The 14783-nt window shown below is 45.2% G+C and overlaps 4 protein-coding genes and 1 long non-coding RNA gene across 7 annotated transcripts; 2 read left to right on the top strand and 3 right to left on the bottom strand.

Moving 5' to 3' along the window:
- Nucleotides 1–677: 677 nt before the first annotated feature.
- Nucleotides 678–3319, bottom strand: LOC112269931. Of its 2 annotated transcripts, XR_002962195.1 has the most exons (5): nt 3178–3319; nt 2511–3087; nt 1762–1824; nt 1259–1631; nt 678–1176 (listed from the first exon to the last, which is right to left on the bottom strand). It is a non-coding gene; the product is annotated as an uncharacterized LOC112269931 (long non-coding RNA). The 2 variants fall into 2 exon arrangements; XR_002962194.1 differs by having other exon boundaries at nt 678–1631.
- Nucleotides 2654–4837, top strand: LOC100840090 (VAN3-binding protein). Its single transcript, XM_003562191.4, has 6 exons — nt 2654–3020; nt 3231–3618; nt 3722–3865; nt 3973–4022; nt 4157–4214; nt 4317–4837. Exons 1-6 carry the CDS (start codon nt 2685–2687, stop codon nt 4550–4552), a joined length of 1212 nt encoding a protein of 403 aa, XP_003562239.2. The 5' UTR covers nt 2654–2684; the 3' UTR covers nt 4553–4837.
- LOC100844926 (formyltetrahydrofolate deformylase 2, mitochondrial) lies at nt 4632–7102 on the bottom strand. The gene is made up of 8 exons (XM_024457446.1): nt 6926–7102; nt 6734–6846; nt 6212–6362; nt 6007–6080; nt 5754–5913; nt 5338–5436; nt 5170–5256; nt 4632–4984 (listed from the first exon to the last, which is right to left on the bottom strand). The coding sequence occupies exons 1-8, from the start codon at nt 7004–7006 to the stop codon at nt 4838–4840; spliced, it is 912 nt and encodes a 303-aa protein (XP_024313214.1). The 5' UTR covers nt 7007–7102; the 3' UTR covers nt 4632–4837.
- Nucleotides 7103–7261: 159 nt separating this feature from the next.
- On the top strand, nt 7262–8023 carry LOC100844315. 2 transcript variants are annotated; one of them, XM_003558991.4, is made up of 2 exons: nt 7262–7542; nt 7656–7919. In XM_003558991.4, exons 1-2 carry the CDS (start codon nt 7361–7363, stop codon nt 7672–7674), a joined length of 201 nt encoding a protein of 66 aa, XP_003559039.1. In that variant the 5' UTR covers nt 7262–7360; the 3' UTR covers nt 7675–7919. The 2 variants fall into 2 exon arrangements, with proteins under 2 accessions (XP_003559039.1, XP_010229359.1); XM_010231057.3 differs by having other exon boundaries at nt 7263–7546; nt 7656–8023.
- A 1387-nt stretch (nt 8024–9410) lies between these two features.
- Nucleotides 9411–14180, bottom strand: LOC100844017 (coatomer subunit alpha-3). Its single transcript, XM_010231056.3, has 3 exons — nt 13973–14180; nt 12843–13337; nt 9411–12642 (listed from the first exon to the last, which is right to left on the bottom strand). The coding sequence occupies exons 1-3, from the start codon at nt 14178–14180 to the stop codon at nt 9689–9691; spliced, it is 3657 nt and encodes a 1218-aa protein (XP_010229358.1). The 3' UTR covers nt 9411–9688.
- Between the last annotated feature and the right edge of the window lie 603 nt (nt 14181–14783).

Here is a 14783-nt window from a genome sequence, read left to right as displayed (position 1 = left end):
TTCTCCTATACTAAACCATTTCATAAAAATTAGCAGCGGAGTGGCTACTATAATTAACTCATGCATATTTGTATTTGTGACTTTACACCCGAGAAAAAATTGCATACTTATTAGATGTATTATTTGATAATTCTTGTACCGTTGTTAATGTAACAATGTTTATGTTGAGAAAAGTCTATTTATTATGCCAAATATCTACGGGTGTGTTTATATCTCAGACGTCAAATTTTTTAAACAAAATGTTTAAATCTGAGTTGATAGTATAAAAGCCGTTGGATCAGTATCTGGACGTCATCCCTACTCCCTTCTCTACAACGTTCGCTCTGAATCTTAAAGCACGATCTAGAACCAAGGGCTAAGCAATCTACTTATCCGTAAATGAAAATCAGCGACTTAGATCTAACAACCCCGAATATCTATTTGATCCGTTAAGTATGTAAGTATGGAGATATTTCTAAAAGCAAAAATATAACTATATATTTACTCTTATAAAGTCGTAACTTCATAATCCACCTTTACGTGTTTTATTCTTGTGTGAAACATTCGATTCTTTAAAAGGTACATTTCACTAGGATTATTACACAGCTTATACTTGTATGTGATGGGGCATTATACATGCATGAGACGTAGACAGTATAAAAGAACACATTTGAAATATCAAGTGGATCCCCAAAACCAAAACAAATCTATGTACTGAAATATTAAATGTTTAAAAACAACATTATAAGAATTATTACAAAAATACAAAACAAACACAATAAAATGGATTTTGAATGAAATAACATTGAATGTTATATGACTGTTATACAAATTCGCCCTACCTCAAAATATTTTAGTCCTACGCCATGAGCCAAACGATGCTGTGAGGTTGCAGCAGCAAATATATCAACACGGCTGGATTTGCATGATGCATGCTATGCCCGCGTCATGCGCGGTGAGTGGAATGGGAAGATGGGATCGAATCGAAGGGGTTTTACCTCGGTATCCGGAGGCTAGAAGAGGAGGGGAGGGTCCCGAAAACCCTAGCTAGGTCGTGGCGGAGAGTCGGCGATGGTGGTGGGCATTGATTCGAAGCTCCGTCTCTTCTTCTAGGGTAATCGCTTGCCTGTGTTGGGGTTGGTTTGAATTGAATGAACTACACTCCGCTCCACTTCACTCCACTCCCCCTTGGCTTTCCTGAGAAGAAGAGAAGACGCTTTGTTTTTTGTTTTTTTAGAAGCAAGAGAGAGACGCTTCGATGGATGGGCCTGGGGAGTACACCGGCCGAGAGCGAATGAAGGCCTTGGGCCCGATGGGCCTCCTGGGCTGCTTCTGTTTCCGAGTCAAAATCTTGGTTTCGAGGCCGGAATCTGAAGTTGGCGTCGTCTGGTTGGGGGTTTGCCAATGCCAACAAACTTTGATTGGCCGGAACCTTTTAAAGTCTGGCTGGCCTATTGTAAGCAACCCACCGTTTGCTGCATGTCCCTCCTTGCATTGCTTAATTCATCATCCTGCTAACGACACTTGACATACTACTAAGTTTTTTTCTTCAAGAGTCATCATGTAAGGAGTAGTACAATCTAGGCACGTACAGACTGACCACTCAGCTGCTGCTGCCCAAGCCAGACATGATAAGATGCGTTTTTAAATCCCTGCAAAATAGAGAAGAAAGAAGATAAGAGTCGTTTAAAGAGAGGAACCTTTTGCTTTGCTTGAAGCAGAGCACAGCAGATCCATCGCTGCCATCATCAACAAGAAGAGCACGTAGACGTAGATGTATACCAGTCGGAAGGAAGCAAGCACCTGCAAGGCTGCGCTTCTTTACGGTGTGTTCTGTCCTTTTGCCTGTCAATTAGTAGCAGCATTAGTCTTACTTATTGAAGGAAGCATCACATATACCTGTACTGTGTTGCTGGCAGATCCTTCTCAAGTCAAAGGTCCATCCAATCCAATGGCTAAAATACTGTTACATTAGATTGATGAGCCTAATCTGACAATGCAATTAGATTGTCCCATTTCGTTCGGAATTTGGACACTTAGGAGCCAATATTTGGTGCTGATGAACTCAACTGAAGGTACTGCCATTTTTTGGCACGCAAAACCCAGAATTCATATCTCTTTTCAAATACCCATCCAATATAGTAAGACTTTGAGCTCCGTGTAGTGTAGCGCGCAGCACAACAAGGGGAGTAGGACAGACAGCGAAAGGCGTGCAGCTGCACGGGCGCTCGCTTCTCCCCCACGAGTTCTGGAAGGACCACCTACCTCTTCATCATGATATATGAATCTTAATTATTGCTGCTAATGCCCTCACACGTTTATACTAATACTCCGACTAATGAGGTTGACTCGACTGGAGACACGCATGCACGGCCAAGAAAAAAAAAGCCTTCCATTCCATCATCTTTGGCTTAGGACCCATGCATGTCTCCTCTGGCTAACAACCTCCCAAATGCAGGGCCGGTAGCTAGAGACATTAACAAAATGCAGCGGGTGTGAGAAAGTAAGGAGACAAGGAAGAAAAGGTTAACCTGGGAACTGTCCCCCTGCTGTTCCCTAGCTTCACACCCTCATCAAGCCACCATAAAATACTCCAGCTAGTAGTACCAAGCTTCTCTCCACCTTGTGCATAGCTCCCTCCCTATAGCTGCTGGTCTGGTCTCCAACAAGGACACACCCACCTGGTTGCTTGCCTGGCCTTGGCAATGGAGAGATTTTGCCAAGGGAGAGTGGACACGGCCGCTGGTCTTCTTGCCACACACCACATGGAAGAGGAAGAAGGGCTTGTGTCCATGGTGATACCTCCGCTACAGACTCCCATGGAGCCTATGGAGTACCTCTCGAGGTCATGGAGCGTGTCAGCCGAGGAGATATCCAAAGCTCTCCTGCTCAGCGGGAGCAATAAGAGGACCTTCTTTGCCGCCACGGATCGTCTCATGCCGCAGCTGCCACAGATGGCGGCCATAACGGAGACGGAGACCCCCGCGCTCGTCGTCGTCCCGGTCTCCGCTTCCAGTCATCATCAGTTTCAGCAGCAACATGTAATCAATCGATCATGCAGCACTATCGATCTCTTGCGTCTTTCTTTTCTGCCCTGTTCTTTGTTATCTGCAACATACACATGTTTGTCAGTCATGTTGGGAAACAAGATGCGTATGGACCATTTTAGTTATGAGTTTAGAATGAACAATCTTTTACCTGGCTGGAAGTTTCTCGTCTCACCGATTGCAACAACCATTGCTAACTTGCAGCTAGATGCAACAAGGAACTCCATCAGTTGCCACCACCAGCACGCAAACTCGGTAAGCAGATGGTTCCGACGGAAGGAGACTACGAGACGGGCCAAGTGTGGAAGAAAAGAGAAGGCACGAGCCGACAAGGCTCATGTGCACGCCATGGTCTCTGTGGCCCGAGTGTCCGCCGCAGTTGCTGCAGTCACTGCAGCCACCAGTTTTGACAACCAGAACTCCAAGATAGCTGCAGCTATGGCGTCAGCCACCGAGCTACTAGCTTCACACTGTGCTGAGGTAGCACAGATTGCAGGGGCAGGTCATGAACAGGTGTCCTCTGCTGTCCGATCTGTGGTTGATGTCGCAAGTCCAGGTGATCTGATAACACTCACAGCGGCAGCGGCGACTGGTGAGAAATCTCTAAAACTGTCATCACACTGAAGTCCACATGCTGTTTATCATTGGTAAATATAATAGGTCACTAAGTTGTATGCTCCTTGATTTGTGCAAAGCTTTGAGAGGAGCTGCAACACTGAACAAGAGGGTCCAGCTTGAGACGAGAAGCAATGCAAGTGTCCTTCCTTGTGAGAAGGCACCTTCGTGGAGCCCTGATATCTGGTGCAAGGAAGGGAAGCTGCTCAAACGCACAAGAAAAGGTGAGAACTACTAAACTATTGGGAACATTTAATGAAAATCTGATAGAATGAAAATATGAACCAGATTAAGAGACCTGAAATGCAATATTTTTTTGTTCTTGAATCAGGGAATTTACACAAGAGATGGGTATCAATCTACATTAACAAAAGGTCACAGGTAGGTCAATTTTCCTCCAGAGATTCATTTGCAATAGGACAAAAGGTTTACAGTTATATAACTTGGCCAATTCTGGTGAGTAACTGTTCATTACAAACAGTATATATCGATAACAGCAAATCCGGATGTTACAGGTCATATTGAAGTTGAAGAGCAAACATATTGGAGGTGCGCTATCAAAAAATAACAAAAGTAGGTTCAGCTTCTTTTTGCAACATCATATATATGAACAGTTAATACATGAGAGTGCTTCCTGGATCTCAATACTGACCTGATGATTGAAAACTGGTATAGGTGTTGTATATGGGGTATACAGTGATCTGCCAGAATGGACAGAGCCAGGGCAAAGTTCACCAGAGACATGCTGCTTTGGCTTGAGTACAGCACAAGGCCTTGTTGAGTTTAAGTGTCAGAGCAGCACCAACAAGCAGAATTGGGTTCATGGTGTGCAAAACCTGCTCCAGCAGGTTGATGTAGCCGATCAAGTAGGACACAGGCTAGAAACACTAAAACTCAACTGGCGCGGTTAGTACATGAATTCAAATTTTGCAGGACAGAGGGTGTTTTACATGAATCCAAGCAAGGCATGTGCTTTGCAGTATCAATGTATGCAATAAACATCAAATTATTTTTTGGCCAGGTAGTTTTTTATCTAAAGGAATGGTTGCACAAATAGTATGTAGTACTACATACTATTTATTCTCATAACTTTGACCGCACTGACCTAATGGCTGAATGTGGATATATTAATAAATGAATAACTTATTGCTAATTTTGGAAAAATAATAGACATCAAATAACCCATTACAAAAAAATTAAAATACAACAGTCTTCATGAGCTCATATGGTAGCACACGGAGCTCGCAGTATGACTTGATAGCTTCTGCTAGGCACTGTTTCTCAAGATTCTCAGACTTTACAACAAAGCTCTGTAATGTGTCTCTGTGAGAAACTCGTTCAACCTGCATTACATGAAAAGGAGGAAATATTGAATTTCCAACTACATAAACAAAATGCATTGGTTTAATACAGACAATGTCGCAACAGTTCTATGTGAAAGTGGTCAAGAATGACAGCTCCTTTTCTAATAAAGACGATTGAGTAATTCAGCCACTAATAACTATTTTTATACGAAAAATATTGTTACCATCTGCTCAATGATTGGCCCAGCATCAAGTTCTGGAGTAACAAAATGGCTAGTTGCACCAATCAATTTCACCCCTGCATTGAAGGCCTGAAAGGAGTAACAGGACTGAAAATTAAAAAGGAAAAAGGAAAAAACAGATTAGGTTCACAAATTTAATAATTTCAATACCTGTCTTGAAGGACTCCCTCCTTTGAATGAGGGAAGAAGTCCATGATGAATGTTAATTATATCTTTACCATATGCTTTAAGAAAGCTTTCAGACATTACCTGCGACAAAACATGATAAGTGTCACCGTTATTTGAGTGTCAGAAATCAATATAACATGTTAGTACTCTAGACCTTGAAAGTCTACAGAACTAATGGCGACAAGACATTCCAATACCCCATATGTGATCAACTCTTAAATATGCACATATAGCGAACTCTATAGCAAAACTCGTAAGAGCTCTCGAAAATCAGTCAAATAACAGTCTCAGCCTTGTATGTTAATTTTAGATGCTAGCACTTCTGTCTCATTCTGTTGTAACAATCTTTAGAAGAAGGAAGGAACAGGTAAACAAACTATGACAAAAAGCTTAATTACCTGCATATATCTTGCCAGCACAACAAAATCTGTACCTTCAATCAATTCTAGTATCTCTTGTTCTCGTTTGTTCCCAGGAGTTGTTGGTAAGTAATGATAGGGAATTCCATGTCTCTGAAGAAAACGCCTTACGTGATTATCTGTAGGTCGATCATGGTTGCTGTAAAAAAGAAAACGAGAAAATCTATTTAAGGAATAACATATTTGGATAAGCAAGAAACAAGGCCCAAATAAGAAGCCTTATATGATGCACCTTATCACACAATTAATGTCAACTGGAAGCCTGCCTTCTTGCCATCTATGCAACAAGTCGAACAAACAGTGGTCCTGGAAAAGATGAGAACATACTTGTCAAAACAGCATAGTATCACTACAGAAGAAAGAGAGATACGGAACTTCATACCTAGCATTTCAATTTTTTTATCAGCAAAATCTATAGCGGTATGAAATTCGCAAACCTGCTTTGATGCAAGGACTGAAATCTTGTATTTTGGGTCAAGATCAGGCACTCGTACGGTAGATTTTTGTGCCTTGAAGTGGTTTGACAAATGGAGGAAGTCGGCGCCAAGCTCATCGCGCGGCCAGAGCCTTGGGTTGTACGTAAACTCACTGTAAAATGAGCCAGATGAGCTGAAGATAACTGAAGACACGACAAGCGTACTAACTACGTTTCATGGATAATTTGGCTTGCGTAAAATGCATTTGCAACAAAGAGGCATTTTCTTCATGATAACGGAGTATTGTAGAATGAAAGTAGAGGAGGTAAAAGAAATTGGTGTGCTTCACCATTTTGGATTAAGGTGACAACCTGAACCTAGGGCCTGCGTTAACATAATTTTTAAGTGCTGCAAAGAAGAAGACGTGGCAGTGGTGTGACACAGAGAGGAGCATGGGCAATTCATCGAACAGGTGGCAGACTGACAGGAGGACTAACTGAACTGATCTGTTATACACATAAATACATAATAAAGGGGATGGACCTGCGGGCGTAGAAGACGGGCTTGTCGTCGGGGACGAAGACGTCGACGCTGTGGATGTTGCCGCCGCGGGTGGCGATGCACTCGGACAGCTTTGCCACGATGCCCACCGCGTCCTGGTGACGAAGAATTTCTCATTCGCATCGGCACATGAGGAAAGGGGAAAGGGATGGGGGAGAAAAGAGAGGGACGTACGGGGCACTGGAAGAGGTGGATTCCGAGGAGGTTGCCGACGGGGACGGCGGCGGAGAGCGGGCGGCGAGCGAGTGAGAGCATGGCGTCGTGCGCGCTGGCGTGGGTTGTTGGTGCTGCAGAGGAGGATGGCGCCAACTCTTCCAGCCCATCGCCGACGATATTCTAATCCGAGCCCCTGCGTCTGCTTGGTTGCTTTGGTTAGTTGGTTCTGTTCGTCTTCGGTTGGTAGACACAACCGATGCACGCCTCCGTCTGCGTAAAGCGTAATCTTCAGTTTTACGTGTTAGCCGAGTAGAGGCGTATTCTCATAAGCTGAGTTGGCGTTGTAGCAGTCTCGTCGTCTCAACAGCAACGAGGAGGGAGTTTGGAGACATCTCGTCATCGTCTCCAGATCCAAATCCAGATCACCCGCCGCCGAGAGAGAGGGAGCGCGCGATGGAGCTGGAGGCGCCGTCGCCGGCGAGGTACCTGCTGGGAGCGGCGATCATGATGGCCGGCGTCGTGCTCCCGCTCGCCTACATGATCTTCCGCAGCAAGCGCTCCCCGTCCTCGTCCTCCTCCGCCTCCTCCTCCTCCATCGCCTCCGCCGCCCCATCCTCCTCCTTCTCCAAGCAGACGTAGGTGTGCTCTGCCTCTGCCTACCTCATCTTCTCCGATCCTCCTCCTCCTCCCCCGTCTCTCTCATAAACCACATGTCCTGTGATTCATCTGATTTCCTTCTCTGTTGCAGGAACAAGGGGCTCTTCTAACAACCCTGGCGTGCTCACTTATGTTCTTCTAGCTAATAGTGTGCTAGCTCCTGTTTTCTACAAGAAGAATGAATCCCCTTTGTACTATCTGCGATCCGTCCCTCATGTAGCAGCAGCAGTAGTGCCAATTGAGTTGTGGATCACTGTTCTGTCTCTCTGTATTGAGTAGTTCTTCTTGCTTGTACTTGTTCAACTTCATTGAGCCAAATACATTATAAGGGAGTGTACCTACATTGTTTCTTGAACCAGTGTATATTCATTCCTCTGAACAACATCTTGATTATGGGCACTTCTGTATGCAGTTTTACTTGGTAAGCTAATCTGAATGAACAGAACATATATGTTGTAACCTTAGCAGCATGAGCATGCTACTGTTTTAGGGATGATACAGATCAGTTTAGCTGACTCTTTTGAACCACTATACTAGTGTGTCTATGTGCTGGGCCTGCCGACGTAGGAGAGATGCACAACGCCGCCATCTTTTTCCTGCCTTGCACGATTTATGTGCAGCGGGGCTCTACGCAATATACAGAAATGTAGTGAAGAAGACTGGACACAGGAAGGTGTTCACTCTCTTAAAAGCTTTTCTTACAAGGTTTTTGTTGAGATCATGTGGAAAAGGTGGAGATTGTGCTATTGTGGGAAAGGATAACCTCCTTTATATGCTGAAACAGCTACCTACATTTTTTCTAGGATCATGTGAGTTTTCTGGCCAAGCTTTATTGTCCAAACACTGGGGTTAAAATGCCTTAGCTTATGATGTTTCTTCATACACAAGTACTTTGAGCAGAAATTTAATCTGTGAGGTGAACTAAGGTATGTTTTTCTTTCTCCCAACGATAACCAATATACTGGCTAGTTGTATACCAAGATCCAGAATAGTTAGAATGAGGGTGGAGGAAGAATATCAGTTTGTGGATCTCCAGACAGAGGCAAGACTGGCCAACTTGACCTGAAATCTCACCAAGTTCCACCTAGTCAGATACAGTTACGCCAATATCAAGTTGTTCTTTGAGTAAAAAGGCATTTGTTTCGTAACTATATCTTTGAGAAAAAACAAGAAAGAACTCTTAACACTTGGTTTTCAAATGCCTGAAACCAGCTGAGTTTGTGTCGGCAGTCCTTTTGCTATCATGTTTCTCGCGTAACTAGTTAGCACACATATTTTTGCATTGAGCAACATATTTGTTCATTCATACAACAGAGTTGGCTGGCAAGGGGGTGGCGTGTGCTTTGCAGATGATGTTGGTGAGGAAGCCAACTCAGGAAAAACATGGCTCTACAGGTGAGCGAGTGTGGGCTAGTTGTTCTTCGTCCCATCAACGGTTTATGGCAGCAGGCCAGACCCCATGGCCACCTGAAAGCTGCCATGTCTAATCGAAGAGCTTTTACCTCATGTCTGGACCAGTCCAGTGATGCATGCTTCACTACATTCATCAGATAAAGAGCTCCTGCTCGGTGTCTTAATCGGTCAAGGTGTCTTAATCGGTCAAGACGGAGGAAGTATAGTATCTGATATGCATACAGAGGTGCGTCAGGCCTGCGTGATCTTTATGCTGAGCTGCTGATGTATACTGCACCTATTTGATCTTTTACAGGAACAAACAAATCAATATATGAGAGGATCTTGGTCACAGCAGCATTCCTGGTGTTGTTGTCTGGGCAAAAACCGACATGGCACCAGAATAAACCCTGTAATTGTATACAGGGTTGCATACCAACCAAACGCAGAACAATAAACAGAAACCAAACACACAAAGCATATCTGACTGATAGAATACAACGAAAACAGTTATTCCTATACTTGTTCCTCGAGGGCAAAAAATGAGGTCTAAAGCCGTATAAGACCAAAATCAAGGACAGAGGAAGAAATGACTCAAGACAACCAATTACTATACTTATTCCTCACAAGTTGGTAATGAAATCTCTGGTAGAATATAACGATATAACGATAACAGATGGTCCTCGAACTGGAGATACAGACATAAACACAAGGTGAAGCCACCGTTGCCATTTATCTCGATTGTGTAGGGGAGCATAGGAGGCCCGAAGCGTCCGCTCCAACCACCGAGAGCTCGCATATGCTGCAAAGCTGACCTTCGACGGAGGGCACAAACCGAGACGCGCAGTATGGGCAGGAAATATCCTTCTGCCCACGGTATATTGGAACAAAGGTTGCTCCGCACACAACAAACGGATTTCTGAAGTCGTAGTTCAGCTGATGCCCATCTTTCCTGTCACCACAAGCCTGCAGAACCTGCCGAGCCTTCTTTGCTTGGGCCTCATTTGGGCTGTTTTCCAAAAGCATGCGTGCAAAGTTTGCTGCAGTGGCATAGTTTCCACCCTTGAAACAAAGACCCATGGCACTGGTGAGGACAAGACGCATATGAACCTTCTGCAGCTTGCAGTTAGTGAAGTATGCAGCCAACTCCTGTTGACGGGTAGCATCATCTTTCAGTTCCTTCCTTTTGACTTCCATCCTAAGACCAAGAACATACTCTCTCACTATCTCAATAAGCTCCTTCACTTCATCGACTTCTCTCCTCGAGTCCACAACAAGGAGTGGGATGGTATATAGGATGTTAAGAAACTGCCTCAGTGCTTCTGGGAATTTACCCTCTGTTGTGGCTTTATATGCAGCCTTAAGCTTGTCATCCATTTGAGAGAAGCTAAACACAAGTGCAGGTGGGCCCCTCACATTGGGACTAGCAGATTCACTCCAGCCCTTCTCCACAGCAACAGGTATAACTGGAGCACTTGCAAATGCACGCAGAAAGGTATGACTACCCATGTGTGCATCAAGAAACAAGGACTTCAAAGGAGCAAAGTTCCTGATGCCCAACTGGCGGCTTAGCAATCGCATTGCAGTGTCATAATTCCCCGCTGCAGCATGCTCCCCAGCAAGAGATGATTTCTGAGTCCAAATTTGGCTGACAGGCATGCCTGGTGTAGGAGCCACAAACAAAGTGGAACGGGCTGGACCAGTAGCTTTTGGTGTCTCTGCCTCTGGTAACTCCAGGTCTTCAAGGTCCCAGCCACCTTCCTCTTCCCCATCCTCTTCATTTGCTTCACTTCCCTCAACATGGCCAGTAACATCTCCATTTTCAACCACATTACTTACATCAACAATTTCAAGGTCTTCATCACCCCAATCACCAGCAATATCTTCATCGTCTTCCTCATGCTCCGCCCTCCCAGTAGCATCTAGTCCACCCTCAAAAATACCACGCATCACCCTCAACAATGGCCAATCACCACAGGCTGTGAGAGGTGCAGGAGGAATTAAAAGTGATCTATCTTTCCCTTCAGGTAGAGAAGGCACATTTTCTCCCAATTCACTAGCAAGCCTATCTGCAATTTCAGTGAGCCCATGGGTGGCTGCAGTTACATATGCAAGAGGTACCTGTCCTGCACTCTCCAAGATCTCAACTCTTTTCCTGACATCCCCAAGATACAATGCATTGTGGAACTGGCCCATCAAATTGTTATTCTGCCCGGCTATCTTAGACATAAAGCCAACCTTGTCCAAGTAACCAGTTAGCAGATAGAGAAAAGCCAGCCTGTCAAAATTCTTTGTCCTCTGGTATGCATATTCAACTATACCAACATTCCCTTGCCTCAGAGCCTCAATTCCCAACCTGTACCAGTGATCCTTGTCATCAAGCTCCTTTGCAGAAGCAACAGCAATTTGGATGTTTCCACTCTCAAGAGCCAGGTTAAATCTGGTCTTCTCATCTTTCACAAAGTGGAGAGCAACTTCTGGAAACCCTTTCTGCTGTAAATAAGAAACGACTGCTTGCCCACAAAGCTGTGAGTTTTTTATCATACTCATGACATGATCATAGCGTTTCCGTAGAAGGGCCAGCTTGAAAATGTATTCAGATGCATCAACTATTATTATCTTGTTCTTTCCATCACGGTCCAGACAGCAAATGTTGTTCCCAGTTACTTTGGTAATGTAAATAGGAACATCAAGAGTTCTGATAATACCACTGTCCCCATTAGGAAGGCAGTACTTGATATGGTTCAAAGTGGAATATATGAACACACCATTTTCATCCCAGGCACCACTCTTTACACGTATGGTTTCGTGAAGTGTGCAGCGATGGACAAGCTTCTTGTTTGCAATGACTACGGCATGCTTGCTGAGCAGTGCAACGGACTCCATATCACTGGACCAAACCACATACTTAACGGCAGACGCCTGGAGTTCACCAATAACAAGCCGCTGCTGCAGATCAAAGATGGCCACTCTGTCTTCAGCTTTGCACAAAATGTTCCCAGTTCCAGCATAGTAAATAGTATCAGTTGCAATAGGAAGAGGACTTTTCTTCACGATCTCATTCTTAAGGCTCTTCACCAAAACCTGGTTGCTGCTCTTCTCCAGGACTGCAAACCGGTTCCGTGCTATGAAAACTGCAGAACCACCAGCACCCTTCTTTGCATCCTGCAAATAATCAGCCCTGCCAGCAGAGTCCTTAGGAACAATGTAAAGCTCGTATGAGCCCCCATCCACATCAGAGCAGATCAAGACAGCATTCTCAGTTGGGCTATATGATAACGTCCTTGGTGACTGATTCAAGCTGACTGATCCAGGCCTCCTTATCGGGGCCACCTGGACCTCCTTCTGTGTTGAGTACTCATAGAAACGGAGGAAGCGGTCCTTCACATAGAACACTGTATCACCACTCACGGAGAAAGCCGGGCGTTCCCTTTCCAGCTTAAATACAATCATGCCACTATCATGACCAGCAGCAAGAAGATTCATTTCAGGGTGAGCAGCAAGGACCCAGAAGCGGTCATGCTCTCGCCTGAATGTCTGGATACCAGTTCTCTTTGTGGCATCCCAAACACGGATGCTCTTGTCTTCTGAGTTGGATACAATGATGTCCTGCTTCGCGTGGAACAGTACACATGACACATTGTTCATGTGACCTCTCAGAGTATCAACCTCCCATGCCTTTGTATCTGTTCATAAAAATCTAAGATCAGAAAAAAGCAAGATAGAACATATATTTTAATACTCAGGAAACGGCAAGATAAAACATGTTTTTTAACAGAACTAGTAAAATATGAATAGTGGCATGGGATTTGGTTTGGCATGCAAATGCTTGTTCGGTACCATGCAGAAAAAAATCTATGAAGTTGAAAGGGATTCATAGTGTTACCATTCATTCTCCACAGTTTCACTTGCCGGTCATCTGCCCCAGAAATGATAAGTGGCAGCGTGGGATGAAATGAGGCCCAGTTGACCCCACGATCATGACCCTCCAGGACATACTTGACAACAGCATCAATGCCTCCAAATAAATCAGTGTTCATCTGCGTGAGACGCATAATGTCATCCGCTGGGGACGACGACTTCTTCCTGAGCGCCCCAATATCCCACACCCTGACGGTCTGATCCAGAGATGCTGACACGACCAGGTCCTCCTTGGGATGGAAGGAGGCACACATGACATAGTGATTATGCCCTGTCAACACGGCAACACAGGTGCGTGACTGCCAGTTCCAAATACGGATTGTCTGGTCATCGCTAGCACTGACGATCCATGGATGCTCGTCATGGAACTGGACCGTGCGGATGTAGTCAAGGTGCCCATGGAGTGTGAAGAGGCAGCGATGTGTCTTGTAGTTCCACACCTTAATCTTGTAATCGTCACCTGTAATGCATCAAAAGAGTATCAGTTACCTATGAGTATTGAGACACATGAGGAACTACAGTCAAACATTAGGATTATTATTAAGGTGCCTAGAAACTTGTCCAGAATTTGAATCACATGAAACATAGCACAATGTATGCTAAAGAACATCCAGAACTTGCTTGCAACACTGCCAATAAGTACAACAGCGTATATAGCCAATAAGTAGAAACAACGTCTATAGCCAATGAGATCTATTCTTCTTCTCTTGCTTGAATACTTCAGATATAACTACAAGCACAATTGGGGTGTTTCTAAAGTTCAGCATATGACGAGTTAACTGGCAGGTACCTAGAACTTTTGGTGAGACTCAGAATCGCACGAAAAAATTATAGCCCAAATTTATGTTGCAACACTGCTAATTGGAAACCCAGATCAATGACCAATCAGATCTGCTGTTATTCTTGTTTGTTCATTGGATACTGGAGATGCCATACAACTAGAGCCATTAAACAGCAGCTCGATCTGGATCGGAGCATAGCCGTGCCATTTTGGATTCGATCGATCGAAGCAGTGGTAAAGCGCGGAAGCATGAGGCCGACCAGATCCAGGGGGTGGGAGGCAGAAACAGAAAGGCACGGGGGCGCGGATCGTACCTCCAGAGACGAAGAGCGGCTGGGTCTTGTGGAAGTGAACGCCGCGGACGGGGCCGTCGTGCTCGTCGAAGCGGTCGAGGAGCGTGCCCATGCGGTAGTCCCACATCTGGACGACCCCGCTGTGGAGGCTGGCGAGGATCCATGGGCGGCGCGGGTGGAAGGAGAGGCCCTTGACCCGGTTGCTCTTGGTCTCGAACTTGGTCAGCATCTCGCCCGCCGTCCGCCGCCGCCGCCTTGGATGGACGGCCGGCCCTCTTCTTCTCCGGCGACGGGACCCTCCTAAACAACCTGAGCAGCCGCGCACCCACCCACCGGCCGGCAGGAGGAGGGAGAGGTGGGGGAGGAGGGTGGATCTGGGCTAGGTTGGGTCAGTTTGGTGATTTGGATCTGGCTGGCTGGCTGGGGGAGAAGAAGGAAGAGAAGAGAAGAGAAGAGGAGAGGAAGATCTGCGTGCTGCTGCAGTTTTTGGGGATCTCTAATGATTCTTAATCTATTCGATTTCCATCTCGACCAACAACTTCAGCCATTCCCCGCCGTTGGATCACCATCGCTTTGCGTCCGTTGCACTGCACTCGACTCCTCCTGCTGTGCACGCGGCATCCATGAATTTGCAATAAGGTATGGAGTACTTTTTTCAGTTCACTGTTTACATTTGTCGGACAAATTTTCTCCACCAGTCAAAATAGAGTGCAGGTACAAGAATGGTATATGTAAAAAAAAAATGTTTATTGGAGTTCAGAGTTTGAGACTAGGACGTCTTTCCTCTTTCCCTTCGTCGTACTGCTCTTTCTAAACTACCACCGTTAAATTC

Source organism: Brachypodium distachyon, chromosome 1 (genome assembly GCF_000005505.3).
Source record: "Brachypodium distachyon strain Bd21 chromosome 1, Brachypodium_distachyon_v3.0, whole genome shotgun sequence".
Classification (NCBI taxonomy): Eukaryota; Viridiplantae; Streptophyta; class Magnoliopsida; order Poales; family Poaceae; genus Brachypodium; species Brachypodium distachyon.
This window is presented reverse-complemented; position numbering and strand designations above follow the sequence as displayed.

Coding starts and splice junctions, on each gene's coding strand:
- LOC100844017 (XM_010231056.3), bottom strand. CDS start 14,180: ATGCTGACCAAGTTCGAGACCAAGAGCAACCGGGTCAAGGGCCTCTCC. Junction 13,338..13,972: donor GCCGCTCTTCGTCTCTGGAG/GTACGATCCGCG, acceptor GATGCATTACAG/GTGACGATTACAAGATTAAG. Junction 12,643..12,842: donor GAAACTGTGGAGAATGAATG/GTAACACTATGA, acceptor TTTTATGAACAG/ATACAAAGGCATGGGAGGTT.
- LOC100844315 (XM_003558991.4), top strand. CDS start 7,361: ATGGAGCTGGAGGCGCCGTCGCCGGCGAGGTACCTGCTGGGAGCGGCG.
- LOC100840090 (XM_003562191.4), top strand. CDS start 2,685: ATGGAGAGATTTTGCCAAGGGAGAGTGGACACGGCCGCTGGTCTTCTT. Junction 3,619..3,721: donor CACAGCGGCAGCGGCGACTG/GTGAGAAATCTC, acceptor ATTTGTGCAAAG/CTTTGAGAGGAGCTGCAACA. Junction 4,023..4,156: donor ACATTAACAAAAGGTCACAG/GTAGGTCAATTT, acceptor CGGATGTTACAG/GTCATATTGAAGTTGAAGAG.
- LOC100844926 (XM_024457446.1), bottom strand. CDS start 7,006: ATGCTCTCACTCGCTCGCCGCCCGCTCTCCGCCGCCGTCCCCGTCGGC. Junction 6,847..6,925: donor TCCACCTCTTCCAGTGCCCC/GTACGTCCCTCT, acceptor CTTCGTCACCAG/GACGCGGTGGGCATCGTGGC. Junction 6,081..6,211: donor CAGTCCTTGCATCAAAGCAG/GTTTGCGAATTT, acceptor CATCTTTTCCAG/GACCACTGTTTGTTCGACTT.